This window comes from Lepus europaeus, chromosome 18, assembly GCF_033115175.1.
Source record: "Lepus europaeus isolate LE1 chromosome 18, mLepTim1.pri, whole genome shotgun sequence".
In the NCBI taxonomy this organism is placed as follows: domain Eukaryota; kingdom Metazoa; phylum Chordata; class Mammalia; order Lagomorpha; family Leporidae; genus Lepus; species Lepus europaeus.
Genome location: NC_084844.1, coordinates 44,753,032 through 44,774,722, shown reverse-complemented (window position 1 = coordinate 44,774,722; position 21,691 = coordinate 44,753,032). Strand labels below are relative to the sequence as shown.

Here is a 21,691-nt window from a genome sequence, read left to right as displayed (position 1 = left end):
AGCCTCTTCTGGATCTCCCATATTGGGGCAGATGCCGAAAGGCTTGGGCCATCTTCCGCTGCTTTCCCAGGTGCACTAGCAGGGAGCTGGATAGGAAGCGGAGCAGCCAGGACTTGAACTGGCACCCATATGGGATGCTGGCACTGCAGGCAATGGCCTAACCTATTGCACCACGGAGATCCAGCCCCTATTATTTCCTTTTAAAAACTAAATTTAAAAAATAAAATGATTGAGGAGTTGGAGTGGAGTCTAAATGGTTAAATGTTTTGTAAAGTAGTTGGGTGTGAAAAGTGATCTATAAATGCCTTTTATTTTTATTCAACAATAGAGTGTAGGGCCTTTGTAACCTGAAGAAAGCAGCATTTCAGCACCTCTTCCTACAGGAACATATGGTGGTTAAGATCACGGTGGATGAATGCCTCAGATGGGCTCCTTGTGGAGTTGATAGGCAGTTCTTTTCAGTGTTCCCCATTTCTGTTATGGTGGAAAAGTTCCATGGAGAGGACAAAAAAGGCTCAGTCACATTGTTCAACCCAATGTTTAAAACTATTGTCAGATATTCTTTCAAAAAAAAAAAACTATTAGCCTCATGGTAATCACAAAATGTGATTGCTTTTAACAGCCTTTGTTTACGGAGTTTGGCTTATTGTATTATATGAAGAGTGCCTTTGACTAAATGTAGTGAGATACCTCTTGGTGTAGTCTGTGCAATAGATTTGAAGATTCAATTATTATCCTGAGAATTTTATCCTGTCATTTTACAGATTAACAGGAGATATAATGTTGTATTACTTCAGGCAACAAGCTTTTTGTTTTGTAACTCTTTAAGAGTTTTTTTTTTCCCCTTTTGACACTCAGGGGACTAATTTGCTGTTTATTTCTGTAGATCAAGCCTTTAGAGAAAACAAAAATACACGTGGATCCTCTGATTGGTGTAGTCATTTTTTTTTAAGCCCAAGTATTTAAAAAATAAAGTTAAATAAATTAATGTTATTTGAAAACTTAAAGAATACAAAAATCAATTAAACACTGAAGATCTCATATGACAATAACTTGCAACAAGGAGTTGATATAATTAACTAGTTGGCCAACAATAACAGCAAAGACTTTATGGATGAAATAGTGATGCATAGGGGAAGTTTGAACATATTTTAACTTTCATTCATTCACTTACCAACTTCTGGGTAATGAAAGAAAACAATTAGAGCTAGCTTTCTATTACTGGAAGCTGATTGGCCAACTTATGGATAATGTTGATAATAATGAAAATTTGATGGTATCTTGTTCAGAGTACTGTTGTCTGTATATCTTAATAAGCCTGTGAAGTAAACATTACCATCCTCAGTCTAAGGAAACTAAATCTGGGACAGACTAAGATTTGCCCATGGACAAAGTAGCTTGAATCTGGAACTTTTGATAGCAGATTTATTATTTTTTTATTTGATATGCAGAGAGACAGAGACAGAGTCCATGTGCACAGGAGGTCTCATCTACTGGGTCACTCCCCAAATTCCCGCAATGGCTAAGGCTGAGCCAGGCCAAAGCTGATTGCTGAGAACTCAATCCAGTTCTCCCACATGGGTGGCAGGGACTCTGAACTACTTGAGCCATCACCTGCTGCCCCCCAGAGAGCACATTAGCAGGAAACTGGAATCAGGAGAGAAACTGGGACTCTTCCCCAGGCACTCTGCTGTGGGATGTGTGCATTCCACCTGGCATTTGAACAGCTAGATGCAATACCTGCCCCCACTGCCACTTTCTCATATCGCCCACTTTCACTGTTTTCCAGAGCTTAAGAGGGATCATCTCTGGCCCAACATCTTCATTTTCTCAGTGACTAAATGAAGGCTCATGGTTTAGGACCTTACCTTAATGTTGCCAGACATTAAGGCCAGAGAGTAGATTTTTTGTCCCAGGTATTCATTTAAGTACTTTCCATATATTAATAAAAATTATTCCTCACAATAACTTCAGTGCTAATATTGAATCATAGATTAAGTAACTGTCCCAAAATTCACAGCTAATAGTTACTCGATTCAAACCCAACCTGTTAATTCCTGACAGTTTTTAACTGCAGAGCTCTATTGCTTTGAACTAGGTAACTGTTTGTCTTACGTGGTTTAAAGGCATTTTTCAGGATCTCCAGATTGGATGGCTCCTTTCTCTAAGCCTGCTGACTTTCATAAGAACAAAGCTTGAGACATTTCCTTAGATGTTTATTTTCCCATTTTACAGATGAAGTTAAATGACTTGGTCAAAGACGTAGTTTAAATGATTGCGTTAGAAACAAGAATTTTGAAATAGGTTTTTGGCGCAGTGGTTTAGACACTGCTTGAGACTCCCAAATCCCATATTAGAGTGCCTGGGTTTGAGTCCTGGCTCTGCTCCTGTCCGGCTTCATGCCGATATGTACCATGGGAGGCAGCAGGTGATGGCTGAAGGACTTTTGAGTGCCACACACCTCGGAGACCTGAGTTTCTGGCTTCTTTTGCTCCAGCCCCAGCTTTTAACAGCTTTTGGGGAAGTGAACCAGCTGCTGGGAGATCTTTGTCTCTCTGCATTTCAAATAAATAAATAAGAAAATAAATAGAATTTAGGGCCTCTGGTTTCTAACTCATTGCTTTTGGCCTCAGTTCAAGTGACCTACCACAGTGAAATTTTGTCATAACAGCAAAAGCATGTCCACATTCTTCATTCACATTTTAGTGTACCTTCAGGCTGTCCTGTAATACAATTAAGTCAATACAATGTAAGTCTCCAGTGTTCACTCTTTTGTAGTGATTTTACATTATGGAGGGATACGCAGATACTTAGTAATGGAAGTACCTTAAGGATACAAGGAACATCTACTACTTAAAATTTTTTAAAGCTATTAATATTTGCTTCTATTAAATTTTTTTAAGTTTTATTTATTTAAAGGCAGAGTTACAGAGAGAGAGGGACATATAGGGAGAGGGTTCTTCATCTGCCAGTTCACTCCCCACATGGCCCAGCTAGGGCTGGGCCAGACAGAAACCAGGAGCCAGAAGCTAGGAGTTTCTTCCAGGTCTCCCATGTAGGTGCAGGGGCCCAACCACTTAGGCTATCTTCTGCTGCTTTCCCAGGCACATTAGCAGAGACCTGGATCAGAAGTGGAGCAGCCAGGACTCAAATCAGTGCCCATGTGGGATGCCAACGTTGTAGGTGGTGGCTTTACCTGCTAAGCTACAGCGCTAGCCTTTGATCCTATAAAAATTTTAATGTGATCATAACTAATGTTGTTAAGAGCCAACGTTTTAGACTCTTCATTATCTGAGTCTTGAAATAATCAGCAAATGACATTTCAAATCTTCCAACTCAAGTGAGAATATAAAGAAATGCAGCATTTTTTCTTGAGGGCCTTTTTGCAATTTTTTTAAGAGAAAGCCCCTTCTGATTTCATGTGGAGTAGAAAACTAACTTAATTTATCTCATGCTGCTCAATCTAATTTGGAATAATTTTTTTAATTCCTTGATGCTTCAATACAGAGAGCTGTCCCCTAGAACCTTGTTTCCTGACAATGGACAGTAAAGGATTAAATCAAGCTGAAACTAAATTGATTGACATTTTGACACTGCAGACTGAAAAGAGGAATTTGTTCAACTTTCAAAACAGGAGGGGGCTGGTGCTGTGGCATAGTGGGTAAAGCCGCCACCTGCAGTGCTGCCATCCCCTGTGGGCACCAGTTCAAGTTCTGGCTGCTCCACTTCTGGTCCAGTTCTCTTGCTATGGCCTGGGAAAGCAGTGGAAGATCACTCAAGTGCCTGGGCCCCTGCGCCCACATGGGAGACCCAGAGGAAGCTCCAGGCTCCTGGCTTTGGATTGGCCCTACTCCAGCTGTTACAGCCATTTGGGAAGTAAACCGGTGGATAGAAGACCTTTCTCTCTCTCTCTCTCTCTCTCTCTCTCTCTCTCTCTCTCTCTCTCTCTGCCTCTCTATAACTCTACCTTTCAAAAAAAAATAAATATTAAAAAAAAAAACAGAACAAAGAACTATTTTTTTAAAAACTTTGCAATGATGATACAATTTTTTTTCCTTAAAAAATCAAGGGCATGTTCTAGCACTTTCCTAATTTACTTTATTACAGTTGAAAGCAAGAATTTGACTCTGTAAAGCTTTTGAAATGGTCTGGAAGGGGGTGTTTATGTAGTCTCCTTAGCTGAATGGGCACTGACAGAGGTCTTCTGAAGGGAAACCAAAAGATTATACATTTTTGGGATATCACTATAGGGACTTATTTATTTTATTTGAAAGGCAGAGAGAGAGAGAGAGATAAAAAATCTTCCATCCCCTGGATCACTCCCCAGAATAGCTGCCAACAGTAGGGTCTGGGTTAGGCAGAAGCTAGGAACTGCAGCCTGGTTGCCCACATGGGTGGCAGGGACCAAGTACTTGGCCCATCTGCTGCTTCCCCAGTTTTGTTAGCAGGAAGCTGGATCTGAAGCAGAGTAGCCATGACTCCATTATGAGATGCCCACTTGTGGCAAATGGCCGCTTAACCTGCTGTGCTGCAACACCAGCCAACTTATTTATAAAAAGCAAGTGTACATACTCAGGAAATCTTTACCTGTAGTATCATAAACACAAGCGATACTACTAAGATACATTTGCTGTTGACTTCTGTTTCAAACAGATACAGATGGTTACCACGCCATCATCTTTCCTAAACTGCATCATATAATGTTGACTTCAATAAAATCCCATCTCTTCTGTGTCTTGAAAGGAACTGGACTCAACAGTGCTGTGTTGAAGTGTCTCTCTCTCTCTCTTTTTTTTTTTTTTATCACAGCAGGAGTCTGTAATAAATTACAGCCTGGAAGAAGTTCCAAACTGGCAAGTTTACCAGATATTTTAAGCAATTTATTTTGGGGTGTATCAGCAGATTTTTTTCTTCCCCTGCCATTTGCTGACACAGCCTGAATAAATCTTTCAAACATTTTCCTTCTAGAGATGGATGAAGATGATGGACTCCTAGATCCAATCCTTCCATTAACTCTTCATTTGCCAGCAAGTTCCTTCCCATTGTCAGATCTCTAGGAAACTTAGATACCTCTTTCTGGCATGAATTTGCAATATTTCAAGTTCTTCAGTGCCTTGGCAACAGCTTTAAGTTTTATGGAAGGATCAATTGATTAAAAAAAGAAAAAGTGGTTCTAGTTTTAGGCACAGAATTTATTGTTTGAATTGATTATTTCATTAGTAGTATTTTGAAGATTGCCAAAGTTCTCAACAAGGAAAGAATCTGGAAATTTACTTAGAATACTTATTTCTTCCTGATTCTAGCATGTTGAGTCTTAAAGTGACTTCTTAATTTTAGTCTGTTTTCTCTTCTGATTGGCTAATAAAGTCCTTTTCAAAATTATGCATATTAATTTCTGGCTCTAGAATTCTTAAGGAAGATTCATTGATAAATATTTTAGACAAGTAGTCAGAAATGCTAAAAATACTGATGGCTGAAAATATTTGCTCTGGCATCACAAGACTGGAAGGATAAGAGATAAAGGAGCTGATTTTTATTGAGTGCCTGTATCTTGACAGCCGTTTTGTACACCACTACATAGCATGCAAAAAAAAAAAATTATCTTTTTCTTTTTTTTAATTAATTAATTTATTTATTTATTTGAAAGTCAGAGTTACACAGAGAGAGGAGAGAGAGAGAGAGAGAGAGAGGTCTTCCATCCGATGGTTCACTCCCAATTGGCCGCAACAGCTGGAGCTGCACTGATCCGAAGCCAGGAGCTTCTTCTGGGTCTCCCATATGGGTGCATCTTCAACTGCTTTCCCAGGCCACAGCAGAGAGCTGGATCATAAGTAGAGCAGCCAGGTCTCAAACCGGTGCCTATATGGGATGCCAGCGCTTCAGGCCAGGGCATTAACCCGCTGTGCCACAGCACCGGCCCCAAAGATTATCTTTTTCACCAAGAACTGGTTCCTGGTCAGGTGAAAGGCACTGTTCAGTGAGTTGGAAGGAATATAGTAAGAGATTAAGTCAGTGAAAGATGAAAGAATACAAGTTGGTGGTTAAATCTCTAGATCAGGAGTCAAAACCTGGGTCTTTGTCTGGATGATGTAATTTACAAACGAGGCATTCTACCTAGACCTTAATATTTCTACAACTGTAAATTGAGGATATAATCTCTACTCTGCATTCTCAACCATGGCAGCCTGTTGAAAAGGCTGGTGGCCGGCGCCACATTTCACTAGGCTAATCCTCCACCTGCAGCGCCAGCACACCGGGTTCTAGTCCCGGTCAGGGCGCCGGATTCTATCCCGGTTGCCCCTCTTCCAGGCCAGCTCTCTGCTGTGGCCAGGAGTGCAGTGGAGAATGGCCCAAGTCCTTGGGCCCTGCACCTGCATGGGAAACCAGGAGAGGCACCTGGCTCCTGGCTTCCGATCGGCGCAGTGCGCCGGCCTCAGCGGCCATTGGGGGGTGAATAAATGGCAAAAAGGAAGACCTTTCTCTCTGTCTCTCTCTCTCTCAGTGTCCACTCTGCCTGTCAAAACTAAAAAAAAAAAAAAAGAAAAGAAAAAGAAAAAGAAAAGAAAATTAAAAAAAGAAAAGGCTGGTGCCGTTGGAGTCCCCGCTGCTTCACTTCTCATCCCGCATTTCCGCTGTCCCTGGGAATGTGGGGAGGATGGCACAGATGCGTGGGTCTCTGCCACTCACATGGGAGACCAGTGTGTTGTTCCTGACTTCTGGCTTGTGCCTGGCCCAGACCTGGCTGTTGCTGCCATTTTTGGAATGAACCAGCAGATCTCTTTCTTTTTCTCGCTGACTCTCCTTCTCTGTTACTCTGGCTTTCAAATTAAAAAAAAAAAAAGAAAAAGAAAAAGAAAAAAAAAAAATCCCACCCTTGAGAGTTTCCAATTTGATTGATACAGATATTGGGCTTTTAAGTTTCAGGAAGTAATGCATAAATGCAGCTAAGACTGTGCATCCTAGGATTGGAGGATGGCTAGGAAAGCCGCTATAAACTGATTTACAAAGGTTGGAAGATGTTATCGATAATGTAATAGTTTATACCCCCATCATATCTCCAACTGCTTAAAAAAAAATCTAGCTAATCCCTAAATTACTCCAGAATAGAGGAAGCCCCTGATAAATATTTGTTGCATTTGTGAATGTACAGCCTTTTAAACGGGATTTGAGGCGCAATGTATAGAGCCGGTTAAGAGGCAGAACTTTTCAGTTGAAACATCTTTCCTTTGAGCAATCAGCCTCCTGCTCGCTTCATTCCTTCACCAAAGCAAAGGTGTCTTGGGGCCTCCCGGTTCCCTACCGGCCCAGACCGGCGCCGCGCTCTCCAGGGGCGGGATGCCGGTGGGACCGACCCCCGCGCCCGCCCCGCCCCGCCCCTGCCTCGGCGCCCCGCCCCGCGCCCCGCCCCCGCCTCGGCGCCCCGCCCCGGACGCGGTTGGGGCGGGCTGCTGGAGGCGCTCGGCAGCTCAGACTGCACAGCCCAGCGCTGGGCTTCGGCGGCTCCCTCCGCGCGACGCGGCGGGCCCAAGTCGGCCGCCGGGAGCCCGCGCGTCCGGCCCGGCGGAGTCGCGGTGAGCGCTTGGTGTCGGAGCCGGGCGGAGGCCAGCATGCGGAGCTGTGCGCTTTGAGCCGACCCGATGACCCTGAGCACTTTGGTCCGTGAGCGGAAGGCGCCCCCCGCCTGCACCTGTAGCCTCTGTGGCCCCGAAATGATCCCTTACTTCTCTGCCAACGCGGTCATCTCGCAGAACGCCATCAACCAGATGTGAGTCCGCTCGGCGCCCTCGAGCCTCGGCGAACGCCCGGAAAGTTTGCTTTTCGGCCGCCGCGCTCCCCAGCATCGTGGGGAGTGGACCCAGCCGGCGAGGCCGAAAGTGCAGCCTCGGTGCTTGGAGCCTCGCGGCGACCGGGGTGGGGGTGGGCCGTCGGGTGGAGGCAGAAGGGGTGGGAGTCGGCACAGGATCCGTTGGGAGAATTTCTGGTCAACTTTGAGGGGCTCGGAAAGCGGCGTTGCCCTGCGGAAGTGTGTGGTGACCGGGTGACAGCCGAGCCATGGGGCTGTGGAGCCCCGGGGGAAAGGTGGTCGGTGGAGTCTGGAGTCGGGCCAGCCGGCCGGAAACGCGAGGGACGCCCTGAGGCTCCTGCTGCTCCTTTGTTGGTTTTTTTTTTTTTTTTTTTTTTTTTTGTCTAAGGAAATTTGTGCCTGACCCTAAGTTTCTGTTGGGAGCCGCTCACACAAAGAAAAGCGGTCCATTCCTCTGTGAAGTTTTTTCAGAGCTAGACTTGGATAGTTGGGCTGTTTGCCTTTATCTCTGCCTGGTAATACGTGCTCACACCTAAGCCGGCGTGCACACCTTCCTCCTCTGCAGTGCAAGATTCAGACACACCTTTAAATCGTCACTGTGTCTGAAATCTCTAGGATTGTCTTTCGCTTCCATAATGGTGTAGCTATTCGTCAGCACTGTGTTCCGAAGCTTGTGGCTAATCTCACCTCACAGTTACAAAGCTCAGAGAGGAACCCCGCCTCTTCAAGCTGTATGCCCGAACCAGTGGAGTGGTTTAAGGTTGCCTGAGATAGCAGCAGGCCATCCGCGGTAGTGTACTAGCCTCACGCCCGTGTCGCCCGTGTTTTCGGAGCAGTCATCTGCTGAGGTTTTCTTAGACTCCCAGCACTTAGGCAGAGCTTCTGTCTCTCCCAGATCAACCCTAGAAGAACTTCTTTAATGTCCAACAACTGAAACTTTCCATTATCCCTTATTAAAGGTCCAGAGAATAGCATGTGGTTTATCTGTAATCTTACACCTAATTTATTATTTTAATTAATGGTTTGCTCTCCTGTCCTCCCAATCGAATTAAGCTTGAGTTTCAGCTTTTTTCTTTTGTGTTGATTCATGTTCTAATTCCTAAAAAAAAAAAAGACAAGAAAGGTGAAAAAGTTTTGACTGCCTTGTACTGTGATTCTACAAGATTCTAAACAAATTACTTTCATTTTACCTTTAAAAGGCTCCCCCCACCGGGGAGGGGGAGGGATGTTGAGGCAGGGACAGACGGGGGAGAGAGGAATGAAGTGGAAAAGAAAACTAATCTCAAGCGAACAGTGTTAACAGTACTTCAAAATGTGTTGTGTACAAATAATGGAATATTATTCAGCCTTAAAAAGAAGGAAATTTTGACACATGACTACAATACGGATGAACAGTGAAGACATTATTTTAAATGAAATAAGCCAGTCATAAAATGGCAAATATTGTATGATTCCATTCTAGGTACTCAGAGCCAGAAAGTAGAATGACAGTTACTATAGGTTGTGTGGGAAATTTGTGTTAAAAATGAAACAGTAACTAACAGCTGCCATTTATCAACCCCTTGTCACTGTGCTAACACAGTTTAATGTATCTCATCTAATCCTCACAGCAGCCCTGTGAACTAATTTGTTCTGTGTACAGGTAATAAAGCTAAGGCTTAGAGAAATTAAGTAATTGCTCAAGGCCATGTACCTAGTAGATGACAAAACTGTCCATAGAATCCAGATCTGTTTCCTAGATCAGAGCACATAACCTCTATAAAAATGATGTTTCATCTTTGTAGTAGCAAGGTCACTTTTGAGACTTAGCAATTGGGAATTAACTTTACTGATATCTTTTACTTGGTGAAAATGTATTTACTGTACTGAGTTGTATTGCTAAGATGGACAAACTTTTAAGAATTTGCAGAATATTTCTTATTTTTGTCTCTTTTGCTACTTTTTTCTTAAAAAGACTTGCAATTTTTTCTTCTGAAGAGTTGTTATTAATATTGCTTGAAAATTTTATTAGCATTTAAAGTATTGCTCAACTGATCATTAAATCGTTAGAGATAACTGATTAAAATCTTAATTTTTTTAAAAAAGATTTATTTATTTATTCGAAAGGCATAGTTACAGAGAAGCAGAGGCAGAGGGAGATCTTCTGTCCACTGGTCCCTCCCCAGATGGCCGCAATAGCCAGAGCTATGCCTATCCAAAGCCAGGAACCAGGAGCTTCTTCGGGGTCCCACACACATGTGCAAGGGTCCAAGACTTGGGCCATCTTCTACTGCTTTCCCAGGTCATAGAAGAGACCTGGATCGGAAGTAGAGCAGCTGGGACTCGAACTGGTGCCCATATGGGATGCCAGCACTGCAGTGGCTTTACCCACTACGACACACTGCTGGCCCCATAAAATCCTATGTTTTATGAACTTAAATATGCCCATTGTTGGCACTTATTCTAGACCTTCTTAATTTGGGGTCCATGGTCACCTGAAGGTCTATGAATTGGCTTCATATGATAATATTGGGTAGATAAATATATGTTTGAAAACTAGATTTTCCAAGTAATGTGATCTCAGGAAAGGCAAAGGACTGATTTCCTAAAGGAAAAAAAATTTTTAAGAGAAAGATTTATTTATCTATTTGAATGGTAGTTATATAGAGACAGGAGGAGACAGAGACAGAAAAAGAGAGAAAGAGATCTTCCATGTGTTGGTTCACTCTCCAAATAACTGAAATGATTGGGGCTGCGCCAGGCTGAAACTAGGAGCTAGGAGCTTCTTCTGAGTCTCTAACGTAAGTGTAGGGGCCCACGCACCTGGACCATCCTCTGCTGCTTTCCCAGACCCATTAGCAGGGAGCTGCATCAGAAATGGAACAACTGGGACTCCAGCTGATACCCATATGGGATGTTGGTGCCTTAACCTGCTACGCCACAGCACCAGCCCCAGGAAATATTATTTCTAAGATCTGATACTGTAAGCCTCGACTGATATGAGCATTTCCATGTGGTGCCAAATATATAAATAGTAATAACTAGCAGGAACAACTTAAAAGATTCAAATTGAGAGTTTTAAGTGAGCACTGACTTAAAAAAGGTGCAAATTTGGAGGAAGGGTACCTCGACATGTGAATACTCTTAGCACTGCTGAAGACCTGCTCACAAGAGTGTTTTCCCCTTGCTTACTTGCTGATTCCGATTTGCATGAGTTTAGAAATCAAGTAACAAATCCTATGGGAGTTGTATCAAAGATTAAATAGGACAGAGGTATTAGCTCTCCTAATGGGAAATTTATATCATTTGCAGGGGTAGGGAATGTCTGGCCCACTGCCCCTGTAAGACCCACAGAATCATTTGGTTTGGTCCTGCTAAGGCAACCACAGGGAGACTAAAAATTTACTAAATCTGCATCAGGCTTATTTAAGTTGGTACTTTTGTATGGCCCACAAGTAATATAAACATCCAAATGGCCCTTGGCGGAAAAAAGGAGTGCCATCTCTGCTATAGAATATGGCCTTTGGACACCTTTCTTGGCAATTTCACAGGCTCTTTGTGATCTCTGAACTGTGGTAAATATAGGTGAAATTATAGGTTAGCTGAAGTATTACTGTATTTTACTTATGTAACCATTATTGGACTAAAGTCTCCCTTGCTGTGGTTAAAAAAAAATTCACCAATTATGACATGATTTTATTAAAGACTTATTTATTTCAAAGGCACAGTTAGAGTACACATGCACCCACGCTTCCACCCGTTGGTTTACTCCCCAAATGGCCGAATCATCCAGGACTGGGCCAGGCTGAAACCAGGAGCCTGTAACTCCATCCAAGTCTCCTGTGTTGGTTGCAGGAGTCCAGGCAGTTGGGCCATCTTCCACTGCTTTCCCAGGCACATTACCAGGGAGCTGGATTGGAAGCAGAGCAGCTAGATTCAAACTGGCCCTCTAATATGGGATACCGGAATTGAAAGTGGCACCTGGGGCAGGCGCCGTGGTGCAGCTGGTTAACACCCTGGCCTAAAGCTCCAGCATCCCATATAGGTGTTGGTTCAAGACCTGATTGCTCCACTCCAATCCAGCTCTCTGCTGTGGCCTGAGAGAGCAGTAGAAGATGGCCCAAGTCTTTGGGCCCCTGCACCCATGTGGGAGACCCGGAAGAAGCTCCTGGCTTCGGATCAGTGCAGCTCTGGCTGTAGTGGCCAATTGAGGAGTGAACCAGTGGATGGAAGACTTCTCTCTCTCTGCCTCTCTTCTCTCTGTGTAACTCTGACTTTCAAATAAATAAATCTTTAAAAAAAAGAAAGAAAGTGGCACCTTATCCTGCTGCACCATAACACCAACCCCTTTACATACTTTTTAATAAAGCAAAAATCTGAGGGGCAAAAGTTTTAGTGCAGTGGGTTAACCCACAGCTTAGGAGGCCTGCTTCCCATATTGAAATGCCTGGTTCCAGTTTTGGCTACTTAGAGCTTCTAATCCAACTTCATGCTAATGTACCTGGAAGGCTGCAGATGATGGCACAAGTAGTTGCTTCCTGCTACTCACATAGGAGACCTGGATGTAGTTACTGGCTCCTGGCTGTGTTGTTGTAACCATATGGAGTGTGAATCAGTAGATGGAAGACTCTCTCTCTTGAGCTCTGTCCCCCTGTCTTTCAAATAAATAAATAAATTTTTTAAAGCAGTAACAACAAATGGCTTATTGAGAAATAAATGGCCATGTCCTAAAAAGTTCAGAGAAGGATCAGAAATTTTTAAATAAAATCCTGGCAAAAACTGCCATTAAAAATTGCCATTATGAAAACTTCTTAATGAAGTTCTTGGGAGGCAGACCTTTAGCCTAGTGGTTAAGATGCCCATATCTCACATCAAAGTGCTTGGGTTCAATTCCCGACTCTGGCTCCTGACTCTTACTTGCTGCTAATGCAGACCCTCTGAGGAAGTGGTGATAGCTCAAAAATAATTGAATTCCTTCTAGCCATTTGAGAGACCTGGATTGAGTGCCTAGCTACCCTACCTATTTTTGGGCATTTGGGGAGTGAACTCAAATATGGAAATGCTTTCTCTCTCTTTCTCTTTGCTTCTCAAAAAAAAATAAATAAATAATAAAAAAAAAATCTTAGAACTTAGATGCTTGATATACTACCAAATTTGTTAACTAGTTTATCTTAAGCTTTTTATTCTTAACCTAAAATATTTATTTACTTGTTTTCATATGAGTTGGACTTCCTAGCTTCACATCAGTACTTTCTAAAACTCACCCTCAAAAAGAGAGAAACATAGTGAGATACTTACTCAAAATGTACCTTTTCATAAAATTGAAACATAGAAACATTTTTTAAAAAGATTTATTTATTTATTTGAAAATCAGAGTTACACAGAGGAGAGGCAGAGAGAGAGAGAAATGTCTTCCATCCGATGATTCACTCTCCAGTTGGCTGCAATGGCTGGAACTGTGCCCATCCAAAGCCAGGAGCCTCTTCCGGGTCTCCCACTCGAGTGCAGGGGCCTGAGGACTTGGGCCATCTTCTACTGCTTTCCCAGGCCAAAACAGAGAGCTGGATCGGAAGTGGAGTAGCCAGGTCTCAAACTGGCGACCATGAGATGCCAGCGCTTCAGGCCAGGGCATTAACCCACTGTGCCACAGTGTCGGCCACCATAGAAACATTTTGGTAATAGTAATAGTACTAGTGCTTTTTTAGTTCCAATTTATAGTTATCCAAGTGATTTCACATGCTTATTTCTAGACTTAAATTTATATCGAAATCTCCTGAAGGGCTTATTAAAAACACAAATTGCTGCCCACACCACACATACCTCCCGGATTTCTGATTCTGTAGATCTGGGTGTGACTGTCGAATTTGCATTTCTGTTATGTTCTCAGATCATGCTGATGATGCTAGTTTAGGGACCACACTTGGGATCCACAACCTTAAAATGTTCCTCCAAGGCAGATTGAGCAACTCATCATCTGTGTTTTGTAGAGTAATGAACTGGAGAAATTAAAATGATGAAATTATTTGCACAGGGCTACATGGCTTGTTACTGGTAGAACTGCAGCTAGAACCAGCATTTCCTGTTTCTGAATCCAGAGCTCTTACAGGGCTGCACTCAAAGTCCTGATATATACATCTTTGTGTACACATGTAAACATTTCTTTAGATAAATTCTTCACAGTGAAATTTCTAGGTCTATACATACCATACATAATGGTATGTATATATATAATGGTATGTATATATGGTATGTATGTATATCTATATATAGCATACATAATGTTATGTATATTTTAAAAATTTGATACATGCTGCCAAATTGCTTTCTGAAGACTTTGCCAACTTGCTTTTACCATATGTCTTAAGAGTCTGTCTTTCTGGGCTTTTCTTTTACTATGGCATAGCAAGTAAAGAAGCAGCTTTACCTGTATGTGTGTGTGTATATATATATATATATATATATATATATACACACACACACACACACTTATATATATACACACACCAATTTAATGTTGTTATTATTAATAATTCTGTGGCTGATAAAATAGGGAAACACACACATTAAGTGTTTAAAAAAAAAGAGTGCATGTTTCCCTATTTTACCAGCCACAGAAGTATTAATAATAACAACATTAAATAGCAGTTACTTTTTTTACTGAGCTCTTACTCTCTGCCAGACTCTGTTTGGAGTACTACTAGTATTATCTCACTTTCTCTTCTTTACACTTTAAAAGTTAAATATTATCCTCAGTTACAGATGAGAGACACAGAGAAGTTAAGTAAGTTAAGATCATTCAGCCAGTTTGCACACACAGGTAGTCTGCCTCCACCCCTGCTTTTAAATACTTTTTCTTTATGAGTTCCTTTTTACTGTAGAGGTTTAGCACCTTTTTTATTGGCCTTTTTCATTTTTCCTCTGTGAATTACGTGTTTTCCTTCTGACCATTTTTCCATTGGCATGTGGTTTTTTTCCTCAAGTTGGTATTTGTATCTTACTTTAGAAAACCCTTCTACCCATCCCAGGGTTATAAAAGTATCATTTATTTCTTCGCTTATGTTTACATTTTTAAATATTTAACTCTTTAAACCATCTGGAATTTATTTTTATTTGTAATATGGGGTAGGAATCTAAACTTTCTTCCATATATGTAGTCAGTTATTCCAATAACATTTATTTAATCCATTCTTCCTTCACTAATTTGTATTCCCACATATATATTAAATTCCTATCTTGTAGATGTTTGGGGTCTGCTTCTGTCCTCTTGTTTTTCTGTCCATACTGTCATACTTACTGTTTTTGTTCATTACAGATTTAATGGATATTTTGATATGGCAAGGCTTACTTAATTGCTTTTTTAAAAATGACTTAGCTATTGTTTATTTTCCAGGTAGGTCTTAGGATCAGGTTGTAAGTTTCTACTTTGAAAAAAATCCTATTGGGATTTTAGTTGAAGTTTAACTGAGTTAATTTTGGAGGGAATTAATAGCTTTACAAAGTGACCCTCACAATAAGGAATGTGGTTGGTATGTGTGCTGATTAGTCACTAGTTTTTAAATGATCTTCATTTAAATTTTACAGTTTTCCTCATGGAGTAGCACAGATTTCTTAGCAGGTGTATTTATGTGAGTTCTGTAAAGTGCTTACTGCTCTTGTGAATGTACTCCGCTTTCCCAAGATGTTTTCTAATTTGTCACTACAGGTGTGTGGTGAAACTTTGGCTTTTGTATCAGATCACCTTGCTGAACTCTTACGTGGTTCTAATACCTAACAGATTTTCATTTGATTTGCTTGACTTTTCTTCTTAGTGGACAATTCTATCAACTGAAAACGGGTTTTGTCTCTTTGAGTATGTATAATTCATTATTTTGGCTAAGATCTGTAATGTAACATCAAATAGTACAGTGCTGATGGGCTTATCCTGTTTTCTTTGGTAAAAGGAATGCTAATGTTTTGTCACTGAAGTATATTGCATGCTATAGTTCTGTGAATGACAAATTGGGGGCTCACTATTGGTAATTTGCAAAAATTTTTAGTTAGATATAGTTATTGAATTTTATTGAATACTTTTTTGACGTTTCTTGGGATAATATTTTCCCCTTCACTGACAATATGAAATTCTGAGTTGCTAAAGTTGAATTATCTTTATATAATTGAGCTACTCCTTGTTTGCATTATTCATTTAATATATTGCTGGATTTGGCTTACTAAAGTTTACTATTTAAGGATTCAGATATTTATTGGATCTTTGGTACTGTTTGAGTCCAGCTTATGTCCACTTTGTGAAACTATTTAGGTAGCCTTCCTTTTTTTTTTTTTTTTTTTTTTCCTTTGTACTCTGTAACAGTTCTTTATCAGGATTATCTGTATTTTAAAGTCTGAAACCAAGGAATTTCCAAGTATTGTAATGCAAAGAATTTTTTTTCTTTAAAATTTTTACTTTCTCTTTTCTCAATCATTAATATGCTTTTTAAATGTAGATCTTCTATAGAAATGTAACACATAATTAGAATAATTGATAATTAAGTGATTGAAACCAGGCATTCATTTCTGATTTATAGGCTTTTTTCTCTCTTTGGTGGGAAAAGAAACTAATACTTCTGCCAGAGCTGCGCCGATCCGAAGCCAGGAGCAAAGAGCTTTCTCTGAGTCTCCCACGTGGGTGCAGGTGCCCAAGGACTTGGGCCATCCTCTACTGCTGTCCTAGACCATAGCAGAGACACTGGATCGGAAGTGGAGCAGCCGGGACCTGAACCGGCGCCCATATGGGATGCCAGCACTGCAGACAGTGGCCTTACCCGCTACGCCACAGCGCCGGCCCCAAAAATATAGTCTTAAAAAGTGGAATTTTTTTAAAGATATATTTATTTATCTTGACAGTCAGAATTAGAGAGTGAAAGAGAGATCTTCCATTTGCACGTTCACTCTCCAGTTGGCCACAGTGGCTAGTATTGGGCCAGGCCTACACCAGGGGCCAGAAGCTTCATCCGGATCTCCCACATGGGTGATGGGGACCCAGACACTTGGGCCTTCTTCACTGCTTTTCTCAGGCCGTTAGCAGGAAGCTGGATTGGAAGTGGAGAGCCAGCACACAAACAGGCACCTATATGGGATGCATAGGTGGCAGCTTTAGTCACTATGCTACAATGCTGGGTCCGAAAAGTGGAATATTTTTAAAAAGAGTAATTGGTTTAGTTTACATCTAGTTTATCTTCTGGATGTTAAGATACAAAGAACAGGTTAATGATCCACCGTCAGAGTATAAAGGTACATTTGTGTTTGTTTTTATTATTGGCAATAACTTTGTTATTGCCTGAGCTTGTTTGATTGGCCTGGTACCGAGGGCAAGCGGAAGAGCTCTCAACTTTGGCCTTCTTGGAATCATGTTTAACCAACTTAACTGAAGAGTAAATCTGTAAAATGAAGATGAACAGGAATGGTGAGGTGTGTTCAAGATTGCTTTTTGATAATCAAGAGCGGGGTTCTCCCACAGGTTACTGTTCTTCTTGAGTGCTCACCTGTAATTATTCCTGAAATTGAGCAATTTCTCCAAACTACAGTAAGAAACCATTGCCCGAAGCTGGATACTTGAAGTTGTCATCAGTCTCTGTTTTCAAGATCTTTTGGATCTTGGTGTACTAGAGGGGCACAAACTTCTACAGATCTTGCTCACATCTCTTTACTGGTCTTTGCAGGAAATGTTCAGTCGTCTTAGTTACCATTTGTTGAACTGTCAGTTTCTGAAATTTATCATAGTTTCTGAATTTCCAAAAAGAAATAATTTTTTAAAAATCCTAACAACTTTCACATATGTGTAGAATTAGCTTTGCGTTGTTGAATGATGCAGGATGCTGCTGTCACTGTTAATAGATTTAACTGGAAGAAATGTGCTAAGAACATTAAGGCCTTTTTAGGTGTTCCTGTGATATGAAAAGGATGTTGCCAATTTATAAATAGATCGCTAGTGTTGTACACCAGAGGGCAAGTTTAGGTTCACTTCCTTTTTGCATGTTTTGTGGATTTAGCAACTTTTGTTTTCTGCATTAATCTGTTTTTAGAGGGGTGTGACCCTACTTTTAGTAATCTAAGGGATTTGGCATTAGTTGTGTCTGATAAAACAAAATCTATAGGTCTGACTGTGTCTCAACGAGAAACTCAGGACTTTTTTTTTTTAATTAGAACTGTTTAAGTTGCCAGGTGTAGAAGAAAATTATTTTATACTTGGGAATGAACTACATGATCCCAATTGTTGTTTTTGTTTATTTGGAGATAATATCTGCCTCATTTGAAGGGGAAGGGACTGTGGAGATCAAGTGATAAAATTCATAAAAACAATAAAAATTCAGTTCTGATTGTTACTTCTATCATCTGTACTTAATATTTATACTTGATTCGTGTAGCTGTTCCTTATCTAATACAAGATATTTCAACCCTGAGTGTTCTAATTGTGTATTTGGAACTGATTGTCTTCTGTGGTAACTGAAGATGGCTTTATCTGTTGGCAACTCAGGAAACACTTGAATCGTCTTTCACAGCCCCACCAGCATCATCTATGAATCTCCTCTCTGCTAGTCTCTGATTTTATGTAATAAAAGTGAGTGGATCTCGGCTGGCGCCACATCTTACTAGCTAATCCTCCGCCTGCGGCACTGGCACCCTGGGTTCTAGTCCCGGTTGGGGCACCAGATTCTGTCCCAGTTGCTCCTCTTCCAGTCCAGCTCTCTGCTGTGGCCCGGGAAGGCAGTGGAGGATGGCCCAGGTCCTTGGGCCCCGCACCCACATGGGAGACCAGGAGGAAGCACCTGGCTCCTGGCTTCGGATCGGCGCAGCGCACCGGCCGCAAGGCAGCGGCCATAGCAGCCAGTTGTGGGGTGAACCAACAGAAAAGGAAGACCTTTCTCTCTGTCTCTCTCTCTCTCACTGTCAAACTGTGCCTGTCCAAAAAAAAAAAGTGAGTGGATCTCCATGAGAACTAATGTGAATGGGAGTACTTCTGACTTGACTTCACTAATTTTAAGTATCACTTTAACAGAAAACTCTTAACCCATTGTGTGCCATCCTCCTGTATACGTGATACCTATAAAAACTTAAATTGAGCAATAAAAAGAACATTCATTGGTAACTTTTATTATTTTATTATTAATTATATAGTCAAAATATTCAGGGTGGAGAACTTGTGACTTAAAGGGTTAAGACAAATGCCATTTCTTCAGAACCCTCATTTCTCCCATATCCATTTTAATTACTAAGTGTCCCCTGATTTTTTTTTTTAAGGTTTATATGTTTATTTGAAAGAGTTACAGAGAGAGAGAGAGAGGTCTTCCATCTGCTGGTTTACCCCGCAGGATGTCCACAATGGTCGGAGCAGCACTGATCCGAAGCCAGGAACCAGAGCTTCTTCTGGGTCTCCCACATGGGTGAAGGGTCCAAGCATTTGGGCCATCTTCTGCTTTCCCAGGCCTTAACAAAGAGCTGGATTTGAAGTGGAACAGTGGGGACTTGAACCAGCGCCCATGTGGGATGCCAGCACTGAAGGCAGCAGCTTTATCTGCTATGCCACAACACCAGCCCCTCCTCTAATGTTAATATGCCTGGTTCCCATGAACATCTAAATTTAAATTTACTATCATGTCATCCCATCTTTATTTTTGTTGGAAAGCTTTCGTCTGAAAAGTTGTTGGTTGGGGGCAGGGTATGAATGTAACACATGCATGAAATTAATGGAATAAAACAATGAGTGAAAATGGACCTCTGAATTCCCTTTGACCAGATTTGGTATGTGTCAGTCCATCTAGCCCCCTTCTGTGGTGCTCATCCCTCCCCCAGTAAAATCTCACACTTAGTTATTAAAATGTCCCCTTCCTAAATACTCTTTTTTTTTAAAAAAAAAGAACAATTTATTTGAAAGGCAGAATGACAGAGAGAGAAGAGGTCTTCTGTCTTTTGGTTCACTCTCCAAATGGCCACAATGGTCATAGCTGGGCTAGGCTGAAGCCAGGAACTCCATCTAGGAGGGTACAGGGGTCCAAGGACGTGGGCCATCTTCCACTGCTTTCCCAGGTGCATTAGCGGGGAGCTGGATCAGAAGCCACCAGCCAGGACTCAAACTGGAGTTCCCGTATGGGATGCCCCTGGGCCCTAAAAACTCTTAAAAGGTCTCTTGAGTAGATATTTGGAATAACTACTTGTGCCTAATATTAACATTATGGTGTTTGTAATGAAATAGACTTGAGATCTTGTCAGAGTTTTACCAGTTTTTATATAATGACCCTAAACCTTCCTTTCTTCATCAATAAAATGGAATGTATATTCCCTATGTGGACTCAGTGTAATACTTGTTAAATACTAACATTAGTAATCACTTAGTAAATTGTAGCTAGTATTTTTACTCTTCTGACATGAGACATATTATAAAAGAAAGAACTAGAGTGGCAACCTCAACTGATGGTTAAAACTATCATTTACATTATTACCCATTCTGGCTAAAGGATAGGGAAAAAGAGACATACTGGGACAGATGTTTGGTGCAGCCTTTAAGTCACTGCTTTGAACACCTGCATCCCATATTGGAGTCCCTGGGTTAAAGTCTGGGATCCACTTCCAATCCAGCTTTCTGCTAATGTGCACCCTGGAAGACAGCAGGTGATGGCTCCAGTACTTGGATCCCTGCCACTCGTAGGGGAGATCCAAGCTGAGTTCCAGGCTCCTGGATTCAGCCTGACCCAGCTCCAGCTGTGGTGGGCATTTGGGGAGTGAAACAGTGGGTGAAGATTCTTTCTATCTCTCTGTCTCTCCTCTCTGCCTTTCAAATAAATAAAAATTTAGAAAGAAAAAAAAAAAAACTTTACAAAACATGGCTCCTGCAGTCAGGATGCTCAGGATGTTGAGAGAAGACGTGTCAACGTAAGAATGATAAATAAGAGCACACTTCAGTGAACACTGCTTAGCAGATGAGTGGGGTGGTTGGTGCTTTGGGAATTCAGAGCACAGAAATGTATCTTTGTAAATGAGCCAATTAGGAAAAGTCTTTATGGAAGCACAATCTGAAGTAGAACTTAGACCTTTATTTCTGGCCCTTTTCGCAGTCTTGGTTTATATAAACATTGGTAAGAGATACTTGGGTGGTAAGAAAAAAAGACTACTGTGACAGATAATATGGCTGTGTTACAAATAGATCATTTTCATTGAATGACTGCCATTAATCATTTGTCAGAAGAAGAATCCAGAAAGGATTGTATAGACAGATAGTGTTCTTTAGAAAATTGCTTTGGGCAATTTAGGTATATGGAATGGGCAGAGTTTTATCGAGTATCCACTGAGGGTACACAGCGCAGGAACTAGCTGTTGCAGGCTTTACGTAGCTTATTCAGGAAGGCTGCCAATTTTGCAAGGCACAGTACCAGTGACTTGGAGAACAATGTGAAATCCCCACAGGCAGCATAAGCACAGAAATCACTGAACTGTCTGTAAATGGCTTTTTTTTAAACACATTCAAGTAATCCAAAGTGCAAAACCTCTTTTCTCTGCTTCCTCCAGGTGCTTAGCTCAAATACTGTTACATCAGCAGCATGTGGTAGGCAAGATGGTTCCCATGGCACAAAGGGATTATAATATTTACAAGGGGCTGGCCTTGTGGCACAGTGTGTTAAGCCAGCACTTGCTATGCAGACATCCTATATCTGAGTGCTGGTTTCAGTTCCAGCTGCTCTTCTTCTATCAAGCTTCCTGCTTATATACCTGGGAAAGCAGCAAAAGATGGCCCAAGTATTTGTCCCCTTATCACCCACATGGGAGACCAGGATGGAGTTCCTGGCTCCTGAATTCCACCTTGTTGGTGGCCATTTGGAGAATAAAGCAGAAGATGGAAGATTCATTCTCTCTCCCTCTCCCTCTCCCTCTCCCTCTCCC

At 41.5% G+C, this 21,691-nt stretch overlaps 1 protein-coding gene across 7 annotated transcripts in view; it reads left to right on the top strand.

The window, feature by feature from the left end:
- Positions 1 to 21,691, top strand: part of SSH2 (slingshot protein phosphatase 2) — a 279,343-nt gene that overhangs the window by 141,248 nt on the left and 116,404 nt on the right. The window contains exon 1 of one of the 7 annotated variants that reach the window (XM_062175543.1): positions 7,572 to 7,765. The exons of 5 other annotated variants lie outside the window; for them this stretch is intronic. In XM_062175543.1, coding sequence (XP_062031527.1) covers positions 7,638 to 7,765 — 128 coding nt within the window. In that variant the 5' untranslated portion in view covers positions 7,572 to 7,637. Of the gene's footprint in view, positions 1 to 7,571; positions 7,766 to 21,691 lie in introns of those variants that run through there. One more of the 7 variants, XM_062175542.1, reaches the window with a different exon arrangement.